This window comes from Cebus imitator, unplaced genomic scaffold (genome assembly GCF_001604975.1).
Source record: "Cebus imitator isolate Cc_AM_T3 unplaced genomic scaffold, Cebus_imitator-1.0 Scaffold15, whole genome shotgun sequence".
NCBI lineage: Eukaryota > Metazoa > Chordata > Mammalia > Primates > Cebidae > Cebus > Cebus imitator.
Genome location: NW_016107330.1, coordinates 3,236,169 through 3,253,071, shown reverse-complemented (window position 1 = coordinate 3,253,071; position 16,903 = coordinate 3,236,169). Strand labels below are relative to the sequence as shown.

Genomic DNA, 16,903 nt, shown 5'->3' with positions numbered 1-16,903 from the left:
CATTATGGTGAAACCCTGTCTCTACTAAAAATACAAAAAATTAGCTGGGTGTGGTGGCAGACACCTGTAATCCCAGTTACTCAGGAGGCTGAGGCAGAATTGCTTGAACCCAGGAGGCAGCGGTTTCAGCGAACTGAGATCTTGCCACTGCATTCCAGCCGGGGAAGCCGTGCAAGACTCCGTCTCAAAAAAATTATAAAAAAGTGCAGGAATGAAGCTGGCCTTGACTGGGAATAACTAAGCAGCCTTTGCATAAGGCAAGAAGACCCTTTTTCAAACTGGCTCATCACCCAGGATAATGGTGGTATGAACAACTTAGTGAGTTGTACATAACATCTTGTTAATGACAGAAACTACTTGTTTTGTGTATTGCAAAAAAAAAAAAAAAAAAAAAAAGGTAATGATTATTACATGAGAAAGTCTTTGGCTGCTGCCTTGAAACAGCCACAAGATGGCAAGGATGGGTGGGGATAAGGCAGGAGCAGGAACCTAAATCTGGGCTGATGGTTGTGATGGAAGTGAGGAAACTGGGCAGGGTCAATAGGCTTGGAAGATAGCATGTGACAGATGAGGTGCAGCACGTGTGACAGCAAACTCAAGGGTGATGCCCAAGTGTGTGGCCTGGGAATCTGGAAGGATGAGGTTACTATCAGCTGAGCTGTGGCCTCTGTGGGCAAGCAAGGCGGACAGTGGGTGGCATCAGAGCTGAGGGAACAGCTGTAGGGATGGGGAAACTGACTAGCCACCCCTGTATCTACTCCTGAGGACCCTTAAAAAAAAAAGAAAAAAAAAAAAAAGTCGCAACCAAATTCTCAGAAGGCAAAGCAGGATGGAAGAGTGAGTCATTTACTTTTTAGTGAAAAATGGTCTGGAGTTACAGAGAAATCTGTTAAGAAATCAGTCTCAATTTCCTGATCCTTAAAGATCAGTTACACCATTTGTTCATTTGAAAGTATCTAATTCCTTCCAAGAATAAGGAGGCAGATTATAATGGGAACTTCCCCTGAAGTGAAGGTCATTTGAGAATACAGCTGGTCATGTCAAAGAGGAGTTTGTACAATAACAGTAACCCAAAAAGACAGAGAGCTCATAAAGGGTTTCCAACTAGGTTTTATTTTAGTTTCTAATATTATGAGCAATGATACAGGAGTAACTCAGGCAAATACATCACCTTGAATACATCAGAGAAAACTCACTGTGTCAGCACGTCTTGTGCTCCAGCAAATGAACATAAAAACAGAACAAAGTTAGCAGCATTAAAGTGCTTTTGGCCATACTTCTTTCAGAAAGAGTCTCTTCCTCAGTGGTATAAATTTAATTTTACTTACTGAAGAAACTCAAAATTTCATTTATTCCCTAGGGGCAACATTGAAAAAACTCATGTTTATTCTAAAGAATTTTTTTTTCCCCAAAAAGAGCACAAAATCCATTGCAATTGTGTGACACTGATTTTTTCTGACATGCTGTGAAGTGAATGACCCTTGTCCATCCAGGCCTGGCACACACCCAGGGACATCCACCCACAGCACATCCACCTGGCAGAGTCCATCACTTCACCCCACACAACAGGGCAGACTGAGGGCTTTAAGTACCAGCAGGTATGTGAGCAGGACATCACCTGTGATGTGGCCACCAACCAACTCACTTCCCCAGAGACAAGTGATGGCTGGGCTGCTGGCCCCTTCCCTGCTGGCTGCTTTTTGGGAGAGGTGTTGCTTATTTCTAGGAAGCTCCAACTTGTGCCAGACAGGATTTGTCACCCAGACTGCTTTTCGCACACAGTCAACACCCTGGTGACAGGCATCTGCTCCCATCTCAACCAGTAACAATCCCAAAACTCAACATCAACATAAGGACAAGGGGGTCAGTCGAAGGTTTTGGGGATCAGGGAGGGTGGGAGGATGGGTGCTGGTTTTCCACATTGTCCCTTGGCCAACTGCAGTCACTGGCATAGGAAATTTAGTCTAAGGGACTTGGGGCAAGGTAGGGGAGGGGAGTGAAGACATGTCTCTTAAGGGCCACAACAGGAATGCAATCAAGCCTAGTAGGTGGGGGCTCTCAGGCCCATGAGCCCCTCGCAGGACGAGGCCAAGTGGACAGCCCATTCTCCAGGTGTCCTGTGTGGGGTCCACTCCCCTCAGCCAGCCACCATAGTCCCCACCTTCCACCATCCTTCCTTCCACTACATCCTTCAACCACCTGGACCAAGCCATCTTCCAAAACAGATCTACACAAAACAGGCCTACACAAGTCCAGGACTGACGCTAAAGCAAGGGACACAATGATGAGAAGAGAAGCCAAGTCCCTCCTTGTCCCAGTGACCACCATCTGCTCCACCTGCTCCCCACACATCTAACAGCCCTCTCCTCTGAGCTACCCGCATTCCTCCAGCTTCCTTGCAGCGCCCTTTCTACCCCTCCCAGTACAGGGCCCACGTCAGCCTAAGTCCAGGGGTAACTGAGCCTCGCCACCAAGACGTGCCTGTGAGGCTGTGAACGGGATGAAGCAGTGAGCCAACAGATGAGACAGACACAAGCCATAGTCCTCTGGGACAGACTCTGGAACTATTTCTGATGCTTCTCTGAAGAAAATCCAATCATCCCTTATACCTGCAGGTGTGATGGGCTGCAAGGAGGGCAGGTGTGCACAGGCTGGAGGAAGGTGGGGGTGTCTGCCTGATACCCTTGAAGGCTTCCATGAGGCACTGTGCAATGCTGAGATCCTAAGGCCTTATCAAGCAATCGAATGAACCCGATAAAGCTGGAAAAAGCCTCAACTCCTTGGTACCATGCTGTCCATAGTTGTTGCTGAAAGCATCCTTTAGGGGTATTAGCCAGATCTTCCTGCAACAGCAGGCAAAGGAGGGGGAAAATAACTAGTGCTGGAGGGCTCAAAACAGCACGAGACTGGGTGCTTCATTCTCTTGGCGGTGGCCAGTGGCAGGCGCCACACGTGCCTCTGGGGGAGCCCACACGGCAGGCAGGGCTGGCAGCACACCCCCTCCACACAGGCTCCGCCTCAGGTGCCCACTATCTGCTGGGCTGCAGGTACTGATGTGTGAACATATTGAGCTCACTGTCCAACCAACCAGCTTTATTCCTGCAAACAAATGGTTCTTTTGTAACCATGATAGCTGATGACAGTTTTAGGACTACCCACCAGGCACTATTCTAAGGACACTTGCCACGTACCCTCATGTAACCCTCCAACAATCATGTTTATCCCCGTTTCACAAATGGGAAAAAAAAAGGCCCAGAGGGGTTAATAAGCCAGGGAGCCGCAAGTCAGGCTTTTCTGATTCTCAAGCCCTGTATCTGCTTCACCCAGGACCATGTACAAGTCCCTGAGCTATCAGGAACTCAGTTTCTGCTTGTCAAGCAAGGGGTTGAGGTGCTAACAGGAGACCCTTTTCAGGTTCAACCGTGTCACCGTGGCTGACAATCAGCAGTTTCCCCCATCCCCCCTCCCTGAGAGTCCCAAGAGGGCGAGCAGTGTGTCCCTGGGAAGCAGCTGTCCCCAGGTGGGGGTGGAGGGGCCCATATCCGCAGTCAAGGGCAAGGAAAGCCCACTGATCTGGTGAGATTAGAGCTGACACCCTCTGATGCAGCTCCCCTCTGGCTCTGCACCCTGCAGGCTCTGACGTCAGGGGCGAGGGCAGGAAGTGCAGGGTCCCCATGTGCTGATGTTATCATGGGCTGGGCAGGCCGAGGGTTTCTGCAGGGTCCCCTTGTGCTGATGCTATCATGCTCTGGGCAGGCCGACGGTTTCTACAGGGCACTTTTATATTCAATCATGCAGTTGTGTCACAAAATGTTACTCCCATTTTACAGATGAAAATAATGAGAAATAGGAGAGTTAAGAGCTTGGGCCAAACATGAGTGGCTGGAGAGAACCTGTGACTCCAGACTCCTCAAACTGATGCTCTTTCCAGCAAACTGTTAATGATAGCTCCACAGAGACCCCATGGAGATCTGAGTTCCAATCCCAGCTCTGCCAGTCCCCAGCCAGGTAAACAGCTTCTCTGTGGGTAAATGGGAGGCTATGCCCTTTTCATGGGTCCAAAGAGCAGCAGGTATAAGGAGAATCAGCATGCAAGGGCTGCTGCAGCCAAGCACACCTGGGCTCCCCTCCTAGCCTGGCCATTTTCTGAGATGTCAGACAAGTTCCCTAATTTTTTCTTTTTTTGAGACAGAGTTTTGCTCTTGTTGCCCAGGCTGGAGTGCAATGGCGCGATCTCGGCTCACTGCAACCTCCGCCTCCCAAGTTCAAGCAATTCTCCTGCCTCAGCCTCCTGAGTGGCTGGGATTACAGGCATGTACCACTACACCTGGCTAATTTTGTATTTTTCGTAGAGATGGGGTTTCTCCATGTTGGTCAAGCTGGTCTCGAACTCCTAACCTCAGGTGATCCACCTGCCTTGACCTCCCAAAGTGCTGGGATTACAGGTGTGAGCCATCACGCCTGGTGTTCCCCAATTTTTCTATGTATGAAATGGAGGGATATGGAAGACTGAGTGAAATAGCACACATAAAGCGCTGCATGCCCTGAGGTTCAGCACAGGGTACTGTGAACTGCAATCTCGCAGTACTGTGATGCCATTGTATGTACTTGCCATCAACTGCAAGTGCCTTGTGGGCAGTGACACTGTCATGTTGAGCCTCCAGCACCAGCACCTTCTGGCACCCATCAGGTATGTGGTACACATCTAATACCAATGAGCTAAACCCCCACCAAAGAGATTTGTGTCCACGCCCAAGACACAAGACCAGCAGCTGAGTCCCAGTGTGCGTGGGCTGCACCCCGAAGCCCTCACCTCTGGCCACCCAGCCCAGCCTCACCTGAGCAGCTTTGCTTTGCTCTGAAGTGAATCAAGAACCTCAATTTTCTTGTTCATGGCGGCAATTTCCTGCTCCAGGTTCTCCCGGGTGACGTCAACTTGCTGACACAGATGAGCAAAGGTCCCAGACAGTTCCCTGGCGAGGAGAGAGAAGGGATCAATTAGGGTGTGTGGAGCAAGATGCCACTGGTGGCTTAACCCACCCAGAGTGGGGAGCAGCTGGGCCCAACTATATCCCTGACAGCAGCTCTGCTCTGAGCCAGCCCTGGTTTGGCAGAATCTCCTACCCTCTGCTGAGACTGTGAATAATCATAACAACCAAACACATTCAATATCACCATGGCCTGAGAATCAACAGCACAGAGCAGTGCACCATGGTTTGGGCACAAGAGATCCTGACTCTGCTGCTTATCAGCCAAGTGGCAGGGGACATGTGACTATTTTTCAAATATCAGTTTCCTCATTTTGAAAAAAGAGATGCCTGTAAGACAACATCTATCTCAAAGAGTCAGAGAAATACGTAAATTAGGTACAAAATGTCTAGAGCAAAGAGTCCACCACTCACAATAAAAAAAAGGAAGTGAGCATATTCGTGATATATACTGAGTAATACTAGCATGACAGATGCCAGTCACTCCAGATTGAGCAATAGATTCCCACCTGACCCAAGATGTGCATGAANTGTGTTGTGTGTGTGGGCGTGTCTGTGTGTGCGTCTGAGTGTGGAATGTGTGTGTTGGGGATGTGTTGTGTGTGTGGGCGTGTCTGTGTGTGGGTTTGAGTGTGAAATGTGTGTGTTGGGGATGTGTTGTGTGTGTGTGGGCATGTCTGTGTGTGGGTCTGAGTGTGGAATGTGTGTGTTGGGGATGTGTTGTGTGTGTGTGTGCGTGTGTGTGTGTGGATTTGAGTGTGGAATGTGTGTGTTGGAGATGTGTGTGTGTGGGCGTGTCTGTGTGTGGGTTTGAGTGTGAAATGTGTGTGTTGGGGATGTCTGTGTGTGTTGGCGTGTCTGTGTGTGGGTTTGAGTGTGGAATGTGTGTGTTGGGGATGTGTTGTGTGTGTGTGTGGGCGTGTCTGTGTGGGTCTGAGTGTGGAATGTGTGTGTTGGGATGTGTTGTGTGTGTGTATATAGACATGTCTGTGTGGGTCTGAGTGTGGAATGTGTGTGTTGGGATGTGTTGTGTGTGTGGGCGTGTCTGTGCGTGGGTGTGAGTGTGGAATGTGTGTGTTGGGATGTGTTGTGTGTGTGTATATAGACACGTCTGTGTGTGGGTGTGCATGCAGAGTGTGTAATAAAAGCTGTTGGATCACTGTCCAGCAGGCATATTCCTGGGGCAATGTTTCATCCTTGAGAGCTCCCTATGGTCAGGCTAAGAGGTCCAAGAATACTTAGATTTTGGTATAAAAGGGTCTCATAAATCCTTGCGTAATAACCACTGACAATAATCACCTTTGATCTTTTCCTCTGCCTCTTTGGTGCCAGGCAGGTTTCCATAGACCTCATTTCATGCTCTCAAAAAAGACTGTGTTTCTCTCCTTTATAGATAAGAGGACTTAGAATCAGAAAGCCTGAGTCACTCACTCAAGGTAACACAACTAGGAGGAGGTGGACCTGGGATTTGACCAACTTTACTCCACCCTTACTGGTTCCTCGTCCAGTGAAGGGAGAGCTTGGTGAGATTCTGCCAAGCCTTTGTCCATGCCGAAAGGGGCCTCCCTCTCCACCCAGGGCACTTGCTCTAGAAACGCGACTTGTGGCTTCAGTGAAGGCCAAGGAGGAAGCGTAGGGAGCAGAAGGCGCTGAGGCCCAGCTATGTGGACAATAGAGCGGTGCAGGCGTGCTGTGAGGACCTGCTTCAGGGAAAAGTTGTTGTGACCCAGAGGAGGGCAGAGCTGCAAGGGAGACTGGAAAATCAGGGACGGCGTGGGGGAGAGCAAAAGCCCAGGACATCCTTGAGTTCTCCCCCTGGGTCTCCAGGAGAAGAGCCTGTAGAAAATTCTAGCTAAGTAAGGAATTTTACGTCTAGCTTTCGTGCCCTGTGACCATCTGTCAACCTATTTGTTTGCGCGGTCTGATTTCTCCACTATGCGGAGCTTACATTATCCAGGTGTGTGAGGATGGGGCCATGCAGATCCGTCCATTGCTAAGCGATTTCAATTCGGATAAGGGAATGGCAGAAAAACAGACCTTCCCAGTCTGGATTCCTGGAAGGGATCACGGGTGGACATTTCATCAGTGTGAGTTCTTGGCAGACAGAGGCACTGGGGCCACTGGGGTTGCCTGGCTGCTCCCACCCCTGTGAGCTCACGTCAGAACAGTGGGAAATCCCACGGAAGCTTCAATCCCAGACTCTGCATGGGGCATTTGGGATTCACTCCCGGCCTGGGACTTTCATATTTGTTCCCAGAGCTGCTGGGAGAGGGCTTCCTGGTACCTAGCCAGCTTGTGACTCCAAACAACTGCTTGAAAGCAGACAGCTTCTGCTAGTGTCTCAAAGAACCTTAAAGGGCCACCTCTGCTCCACCTGTGTGCCCCTACTTCAGCTAAGGTGAGCTCTGGGAGGCAGGCGGACTCACTCAAGGCAGCCCGAGCAGCACAAATGTTGAAAAATTATCCTGCAATAAATTCCCAGGCCCAGAACTATTAAGATAAGTGTCGGCCGGGTGCGGTGGCTCACACCTGTAATCCTAGCACTTTGGGAGGCCGAGGTGGGTAGATCATCTGAGGTCAGGAGTTCAAGACCAGCCTGGCCATCGTGGTAAAACCCCATCTTTTAAAAAAAAAAAAAAAGAAAACTTCAAAGCTACATCCACAGCTCAAGCTCTTCAGAGCAACCCCTGAAACTCTTACATTTTATAAATATCTCTTGCCTTCCCATTTCTTCCTCCTCAAGGGGCCCAGAGGCCTACCTAGTCCCAGCCCAAGACACAAGGTGTCCCTGGGAGACCCCTCTCCCCATCACTGGCCTCAAAGCTGGCCCTGCACCCCTGAAGGCCCAGGGTCTACGATGCTCAGGACCCAGTGGCTTCCAGGTCAGTTTGAAGAGAGATGGGGAAGGGGGATGGGGCTGACCCTGCCTAAAGGAAGTCCCCTGCTGGGGTCCGAGGGGCCACTCACTGTTGGACTTGGTGGCTACAGTTGGAGCCAGTGTAGCTGATGACCAGCTGCAGCTTCTCACTGGCATGCTCCACAAACTGGCGCTTGAAAGCCCTCTCTTTGGCCTTAGTGGTCCAAGTCAGACGCTCATAGACGTAGAGGAGGCCATAGAGCCCAAACGAGAGGGCGATGAGCCGCCAGCCCACCGCCTTCCACACCTGCAGAACACATGGTCACCCTGGAGTGCAGCCTCTCTGTGATCCACCCTCCTTTGGGGCCCATCACTACCAGTGCCATCTAAAGGGCTCCAGCCAAGGAGTCTTCATGTTTCTACTCTGAGTTCCTCTCTCAGTGTCTCCTTTGATCCCACCGAGGCCGGAAAGACTGGGACCATCTCCAGAGGGATGTGAGGGAAACAGTGAGGGAGTAAGCACTCCCTATGCGATCACAGTGAAAAGTCACTGAAAGAGAAAGTATGTATCGGACTGTGGTGTGTGTGGCTAATGCAGGGGTCATTACCAGAACTAGCCCTCAGGCCCTGCCCACCTGCCCTCCTCCCCACCTTCCCAAGCAGAACTGCTCACTGACCACTCCTCCAACAACGAGAATGCCCATGGAGGTCCTGGATGTCAGGGAGGCCAGGCCGGTAACCATGGAAACCATGAGCTCCTCTTGGGTGAGTGAGCCCTGTGGCAGTGGGGGCATGCTGGGGTTGGCTGGCGTCAGAGGGATGGGACGCTGAACCTGAGGAAAGAAAGACAAGAGGTGTGAGGGGGATGTGGTGAGTCTCTCATTCACACATTCTGTGTGTCCCTGTTCCTCAGACTAGGGCATTCTCAGTGATGCCCTAGTCTGGGAAACAGGGACATACAGAGTAGGTCTTCCATTTCTAAAAGGCAAAAAGGGGAAAAGTAGCGTCACATGTGGAAAAGGTGTGGAGCTTCCCAGTGGACCTGCCAACCCTCAGGCGACACCACGGGACGTGCACAGTGTGAGCAGGAGCCATCCTGGCCTACCTGGCAGCTTCCCTGAGCATGGGTTGTGTACAGAGGGCAGTACGTGTGACAACTCAAGTGGTTTAGAGATGAATGTTTTTAAAATTGGAATTTTAAAATAGTTATGTGTAGGTGGTTATTTTTAAAGTCATCTATTTTTAATAGCTACATACTTTAATGTGTATTAGAAAAAAATACTAGCATCTGTCACCTCACAAATATTACCGCTTAGAACAAATCCAGGTCAATCAGTAGCTAACATTCTGATTGTGGTGTACTATGGGGGGGCGCACCCCACACAGCTGCTGACCTTAGGGAGCCCCGTTTAGAATGGTTCCTGTGTCTGAAGGCGGGGTACACACTGACCTCCCACAATGCCCCTGAGGTAAGGAACTTTGCTTGCCTGGTCATTGTAGCCCATCAAGGCCCGACGGCTGTTCTTGGGGCCCAGGAACCTATTCACCAGCATGGTCCATCCGAGAGAGAAATGGAACTCAATGTCTTCCTGAAAGTCAGCACACAGCTTGTCACAGTTCAGGTCATAGTTGAGGGAGAAGCACTGGCGCGGAACCAGCATGTCTATCTGACTCCGCACAGACACGGGAAGGAGGGGTTTCAAGCCATCTGTCAGGTAGAGAAATGGGGGAAAAGCTTATCAGCTCAGCCCTGCACCACAGCAGCGCCAAGCCTTGGGGCCAGGACTCCACTAGCTACTGCCAGGGATGCCGAACAGCTTTGCCTGGGAACCACACCCCAGGCAAGTTGCCCCGTGAGACTGAGCATGCCTCACTTGAGGCCAGCTCTCCCTAGCTCAAGTGTGGACTCAAGATGCCATACCTGCTAATGCTTATGCCTCACATGAACTTAAAGGAGCAGGCCCAATTCTCAGCCTAGGATAGACCCATGTGGTAGCACAAGATGGGCTCCCCAGCCCTGTGTACAGAATGAGTTCACAAGGCCAGGCTTGGTGGCTCATGCTTGTTAATTTCAGCACTCTCGGAGGCTGAGGCAGGTAGATCACTTGAAGTCAGGAGTTCAAGACCAGCATGGCCAACAAGGTGAAACCCCATCTCTTCTAAAAATACAAAAAAATTATCCAGGTATAAGTGGTACATGCCTGTAGTCCCAGCTACTCGGGAGGCTGAGGCAGAAGAATCACTTGAACCTAGGTGGCAGAGGTCACAGTGAGCCAAGATCATGCCACCGCACTCCAGCCTGGGTTACAGAGTGAGACTCTGTCTCAAAAAACAAACAAGAATGAGTTCACAACATGTACCCAGAACCTGAAGGTATTGAGTTGAATCATCATGACAGGCTGACAGATAAGGAAAGTCCTAATTTCTTTAGATTGGCCTCCAAATCCGATCTCTGGGCAGCCCAGGGCCACAAGTCCCAAGTTCCCCTAGACACTAACCTATCATGTCCTGCTGCATGGTCTGCAGGGAGTTGGTGATGGCCGTGGAGCAACGGTCAGACATGTTTCGGCCCAGTCCTTCCTCTATGTGGCGGTGCAGTTCCTGCCACCAGAAGAGGGAGGTTAAGAGAAGCATCCCATCAAAATTCCCTTCATGCCACATGCACCAGCAGGGGCTGAATCACTTTTGGGGCCCCTGCCAAGAGGACCTGTTGCTCCATGACTCACATTCTTATAAACTTTGAGGACTACCGGAGAAGGGTGGAAATCCATCTGGTAATCATCCACCAACACAGAGAGGCGCCTGATCTCCTCGGCCATTGCCGTCGACACCTACAGCAAAAGGAAGCACACTGTTAAGTATCAAGGAAGACCATGGTTCAGTCTTGCAGCACCAGGAGATCCTTACCAGAGGGCACATCCTTCCTCACACCAGCAGTCTCTTCCGCTCCTCTATGGAATTAAAACCTGATCAAATGCCCACATGATCCGTAGAGGTCCAGAGGAGGGGGAACATGCCCAGCATCCCACAACCCCACAGCAGAACCCAAAAGGCAGCTCTATTCTTGAAGCAGGGCCATAACTTCCTTCTGGAAGGCTGAGAAGCTCCTAAGAGGAGGATGTCTGCTTTCTTCTGGACTCTACTCGGAGTCCAAGTCCCCTCAAAATGCTTCCTCCTCATTGCTCACCTGTCTCTCCACCTCCTCTGTAATCTGCTTAATTCGTAGTTTATAGTCCTGAGCCAAGAGTTCCAGCTGTTTGTCGATAAATTTCAGCCGGTCTTGCCGCTCTTCACGCATTTCCTCACAGTAAACCCTGAAAGCAGAGTACTGGTGAAAAATCCATGTTCCTGCCTGACCCAGGCAGAGGAGCAAGAGGGGATGCCAGAAAGCCCACACCGCCCCACCCGCTATCTTGCGTGGCAGGGCTGCACACATCTGCCCAGGGGCATGGCCTTCCCCTTCCCAGGTGGGAGGGGGACCCTGCAGCCAACTACGCACTCTTCAGTCTTCCATGTGGAAGAGGCGGTGGCGACAGAGCAGGGAGGGTGCTTTAAGGGGGTTTAAACAAATTCTGCCAATTAATATAGGGGAAAAGCTCACCTCACTAGTAATCACAGAAATGAGATTTTTAAGGGCACCAAGTCCTGGCAAAAATGGCCAGGCCTGACGTTCTGGTGAGAGCTGAGGAAATGGAAAGCCTGTGGACAGCACTGGTCATGCAATGAACAGGTACAGCTGTTGTGGAGAGCAATCAAGTAAAACTGACTAAAACTTGAAACGCATGTACCCTAAGACAGAATCACTATGCTGCTAGGAATTCGCCCCAGGAAGACTTACAAAGCTGCACAAGGGGACACATGAACAGATGTCCACTGTAGCAGGGTTTACAATAACAAAACAAAACAAAAAAATCTAAAATTCCATCCATAGGAAAATGAGGCATATTCACAATGGAATATACTATAGCAGTTACTCAGAAAGTCAAATTACACGTACTAACAAGGATAAAGAGAAAAGCAATGTTGAGTGGAAAGACAAGTCAGGTACCGTGACAGATCGTGCGATGCCACGTCTGTACGTCTGAAGCACGTAAAAACCTTACACATTCTTCGGCATTTATGTAAAAAGTGCTGTTTGAATGGGTGATAGGACTATGTAAATTCACAATTATGGTGCCTCAGAGCAGAGTGACACTGGGACAAGTGTAAATGAATCAAAAGGGCACTGAACTTTTTTTTTAACTTCACATAAACAATTGAGAAAGTCAATTCTGTGTGACAGAAGCAAGATGTTTTTGTATTATTCTTTAGTGACAGGGTCTCACTCTGTTGCCCAGGCTGGAGTGCAGTGGTGTGATCACAGCTTATTAGAACCTTGAACTCCTGGGCTCAGGCAATCCTCCTGACTCAGCCTCCCAAGTAGCTGGAAGTATAAGTGTGCACCACGATGCCCAGCTGATTTTTAAAATTTCTGTAGAGATAACTATGTTATCTGGGCTGGACTCAAACTCCTGGCCTCAAGCAGTCCTCCTGCCTCAGTCGCCCAAAGTGTTGAGATCACAGGTGTGAGCTACTGCTCCTGGCTGGAATGTTGTTTTTAATAATGTGTTCAAGCTCTGAGAATGGCTGCAGAGCTCAGCAGGGCATGGGCCAAGGCCTCCAACACAGGGGATCATGCGGCACAGACCAGGTGGGGTGATCAAGCACCCAGCCGCCCTCCTCACCAGGCTGTCTATGTGGCTTTAACATGGTCTGGTGGCCAGGGAAAGGGTCCTGGATGGGAGCCCGGAGACTCAGCCCTGCCTAACTGCCCAGAGCAGGGGTAGAGCACCCTCATTTCAGCAGCACGTGCCACCTATCTGGCGTCTTGGACTCTTACTGCTGCTCCCGAGCCGCCACGTGCAGCGAGTCCATGATGAGTCGAACCGCCTCTGCAATCTGCTTGGCCCGGACAGTGTGCTGCTCAAACTTGGTCTTCACTGCCGACTGGGAGATGCACTCCTAGAACACACAGAGGCACCAAGGGAGGCGGGGGCTACAGTCAAAGGGCAGACGCTGGCTTTCACTGCCAGGGACATAGCCAGTGGGAGCTGGGGAGGCACATAATGGCCAGACACCAGAATCAAAGGACTCACCTCAAATCTCCTCTCAAAATTCTGAAACTCAAACATCCTCACTTGAAAGCCTTCTGCAAGAGCGCCCCCTAGGAGAATTGTACTGCATTAGTCCAAAAATAACGGCAGCAGAGGAAAATGATAGAATCTCCAGAAACCAAGCCACTGGCTGAAGAGCAAGAGCCTCTCACTCTGCTATTCTCAGCATCCCCTTCTCAGAAGGATTTTCTACTGATAGAGTCAGCACAAGACAAAATGTCTCAAACATCAGGGAAAAGGAGGACATCTGTTCTGATCATTACCTGCTTCAGGCATGCCCTGGGCTTTCTGAATCCTGGCATTAAGCACCTCCTTGGCAGACACAAAGAAGATGCGGTCCCCAGCCTGGGATCGATCCACCACGCCCAGCTCATCCACCAGGAAGCTGGTACAACGCTCCATATGCTGCCGCCGCACCTGGAGCCCAAACAAATGTGTCCAGAGTGGGTGCAGGTGGCCCCACAGCCCCCACCTGCCTCTTTTATTAAAAGAATAGGTGCCAGGGCCGGGCACGGTGACTCATGAGGTCAGGAGTTTGAGATCAGCCTGACCAAGATAGTGAAACCCCGTCTCTACTAAAATACAAAAATTAGCCAGGCACAGTGGCAGGCGCCTGTAATCCCAGCTACTCAGGAGGCTGAGACAGGAGAATCGCTTGAACCCAGGAAGCAGAGGTTGCAGTGAGCTGAGATAGTGCCACTGCAATCTAGCCTGGGTGACAGAGCAAGGCTCTATCTCAAAAAAAAAAAAAGGTGCCAGGCACAGTGGCTCATGCCTGTAATCCCAGCTACTTGGGAGGCTGAGGCAGGAGAATCGCTTGAACCTGGGAGGCAGAGGTTGCAGTGAGCCAAGATCATGCCATTCCACTCCAGCCTGGGTGACACAACTCCATCTCAAAAAATAAATAAGTAAGTAAGTAAGTAATAAGGCCAGGTGCTGTGGTTCACGCCTGTAATCCCAGTACTTTGGGAGGCTGAGGCAGGCGGATCAAGAGATCAGGAGTTTGAGACCAGCCTGGCCAACACAGTGAAACACCATCTCTACTAAAAACAAAAATTAGCCAGGTATGGTGGCACACGCCTGCAGTCCCAGCTACTCGGGAGACTGAGGCGGAAGAACTGCCTGAACCCAGGAGGCGGAGGTTGCAGTGAGCTGAGACTACACCATTGCACTCTAGCCTGGGTTACAGAGTGAGACTCCATCTCAAAAAAAAAAAAAAGAATAGGTAATAAGAGGCTGAGCATGGCTCATGCCTGTAATCCCAGCACTTTGGGAGGCAAAAGCAGGTGGATCACTTGAGGTCAGGAGTTCAAGACCAGTCTGGCCCACATGGTGAAACCCCATCTCTACTAAAAATACAAAAAAATTAACCAGGCATGGTGGCATGCGCCTGTAATCCCAGCTACTCAGGAGGCTGAGGCAGGAGAATCGCTTGAACCTGGAGGCGGAGGTTGCAGTGAGCCAAGACGGCACTACTGCACTCCAGCTTGGGCGACAGAGTGAGAAGAAAAAAGAAGAGGCAATACATTCACATGGCTCAACAGCCAAAGGTACAAACACATACACAGTGCAATGTCTCCCACTATTCTGCTCTCTTGCTACTAAGTTTCCCAGGCCAATGCATGGGAGTTACTTGGCGTGGAGCCTGACAAAGATATTTTATGATATACAAGCAGAAATGCTTAAATGTGCCCAGACTGCCTCTTGTTAAGCCTATATAGTGCCTTACTTTGGTGCCTTGGAAGGAAAGGAACCCTGGGGCAAGAAACTTAAATCTGGGAACTATAATCGGATGAGCTGTGCACTCCTGGGGCACTGTTTACAAAAGGAGTGGGCATCACTAGAAAACCTCTCCTGGTTCTGACATCCTAGGGTTCTACCGATAAAATGTAATAACCTCTTGTAGACACCTATCACGTGTCAGGCGTTTTTAACTGATTTCATCCTCTCAAGAAGTCTATTTATCATATCATCACACTGGTGAGGAAACTGGATTACCAGAAGGGTCAAGGAATCTACCAAAGCCACACTGTCTAGTGTCAGTCAGAATTTGGACCCCAGGCCAGGCACAATGGATCACGCCTGTAATCCCAGCACTTTGGGAGGCCGAGGCAGATGGATCACCTGAGGTCAGGAGTTCGAGACCAGCCTGGCCAACACGGTGAAATCCATCTCTATTAAAAACAGAAAAATTAGCCAGGCATGGTGGCAGGCACTTGTAATCCCAGCTACTAGGGAGGCTGAGGCAGGAGAATTCCTTGAACCCAGGAGGCAGAGGTCACACCGTTGCACTCCAGCCTGGGCAACAAGAGTAAAACTCCTTCTCAAAAAAAAAAATAAATAAAGGAATTTGGACTCCAGCCTAGCGACTGCAGCTGCATATTTTATCATCCCATATTACTGTATTATCTATTGCCCTTGTTTTTTTGGAGATGGCGTTTTGCTACATTGCCCAGGGTGGTTTCAAATTCCTGGTCTCAAGGGATCCTCTCTCAGCCTATAGGTGTACATCACCATGCCCAGTTTGTTACCCCCTCTGTCTTTCATTTCACACATATAAAGAGTTGTGAGGCCAGATGTGGTGGCTCATGCCTGTAATCCCAGCATTTTGGGAGGCTAAGGCGGATGGATCACTTGAGCCCAGGTGTTCAGGAACAGTGTGGGCAACATGGGAAAACCCTGTCTCTACCAAAAATACAAAAATCAGCTAGCCTCATAACCCCATCTCTAAATAAATAAGTAAATAGCTAAGAGCTGAGTCACCAGTAAGAACCAGTTCTTCACTCCTCTTTCCAGCCTCTTTCCCAGAGGCCTCCCTAGAGCTGAGCCTGTTCCGTATTAATTCCTCAAAAACCAAACTGAGCACTGGCCCCAAAGATGCACTAATGCAGCAGGGATCCTTTAGACCTAGGGGAGAGTGGCTTGAAGACGGGGTGCATCCAGCAAAGTGGATGGGAGAGAAGGAAGGCTACCAGAAGATACCATAGAAGAGTATCTGGAGAATTCTTTGGCAATAAAATTAGTTCAGGAAGTCACTTGATCCAGGAGTGCATGAAGTGGCCCCAGTGGCAGGCAGTGCTCCCTCAGGGTGGCAATCCCCAAACTGCCAAACAGAGGTGCTAACCTCCTCCATGTACTCAGGCTCCGAGGCAGATGCATCCCAGCGGTTGTTCAGGATGAAGATGTTTGGCCGGGAGAGACGCTCGCTCACTTTGTGGAAGAAGTGTTTTTCCTAGATAAAGGGTAAGACCTCAGTGGAGCAGGCGCTTGACAGCCAAGGCCCCGTCAGCTACCTGCCCAGGGGGTGCTGGGAGCTTGGGAGAAGGCCAAGGGGGAGTTACCGTCTGCATCAGGGTAGACTCTGAGTTGGCCACCAGCACAAACACATCAGCATCCAGACAAAACTTGTCAATCCAGCTGTCCAGCTCTGTGGTGACATCAATACCAGGGCTAAAAGTGACAGGGGCAAACCAAATCATCAGGCAGAGCAGGAGCCCTACTCTTCCTGAAAACACACTGGGGACTTGTGAGGCAGACAGGCCACAGAGAAGAAAGCCAGGGAGGGGAGAGAAATCAGGCCTGGCTGTCATAACCAGTTTTTACTTTCCATTTCATATCCTTCCAGATTGCCTGGAAATGAGTGTTTGTAAGCACATACATCTATTGCTTTTATAAAAACAGAATTATTTATAGTTCTACTTTAAAGATAATATACAATTAAGATGAAGTTGTGACTTGATGTGAGGCCAGGTAAACACTACAATACTGTACTTCTTGGTATAGCTATAACTTGACCACAAAGCCAAGGCAAAGTGTTTCTTCAAGAGAAATAAAATACACCTCTGACTCCACCACAACTCCCCACCCCTAGTACACGTGCTGGCACTGGGCTGAGGTTGAGAACC

General features: G+C 50.0%; 1 protein-coding gene across 9 annotated transcripts in view; it reads right to left on the bottom strand.

Annotated features, from left to right (window-relative positions):
* Window positions 1-1,092: 1,092 nt before the first annotated feature.
* Window positions 1,093-16,903, bottom strand: part of MFN2 (mitofusin 2) — a 31,181-nt gene continuing 15,370 nt past the window's right edge. For all 9 annotated transcript variants that reach the window (XM_037729811.1, XM_037729820.1, XM_037729840.1 and 6 more), the window contains 13 exons: window positions 16,340-16,448; window positions 16,123-16,230; window positions 13,262-13,415; window positions 12,981-13,048; window positions 12,725-12,846; window positions 11,033-11,159; window positions 10,572-10,676; window positions 10,344-10,446; window positions 9,333-9,553; window positions 8,523-8,678; window positions 7,956-8,152; window positions 4,839-4,973; window positions 1,093-3,099 (listed from right to left, as the gene is read on the bottom strand). In XM_037729811.1, coding sequence (XP_037585739.1) covers window positions 3,030-3,099; window positions 4,839-4,973; window positions 7,956-8,152; window positions 8,523-8,678; window positions 9,333-9,553; window positions 10,344-10,446; window positions 10,572-10,676; window positions 11,033-11,159; window positions 12,725-12,846; window positions 12,981-13,048; window positions 13,262-13,415; window positions 16,123-16,230; window positions 16,340-16,448 — 1,675 coding nt within the window. In that variant the 3' untranslated portion in view covers window positions 1,093-3,029. The remainder of the gene's footprint in view (window positions 3,100-4,838; window positions 4,974-7,955; window positions 8,153-8,522; window positions 8,679-9,332; window positions 9,554-10,343; window positions 10,447-10,571; window positions 10,677-11,032; window positions 11,160-12,724; window positions 12,847-12,980; window positions 13,049-13,261; window positions 13,416-16,122; window positions 16,231-16,339; window positions 16,449-16,903) is intronic.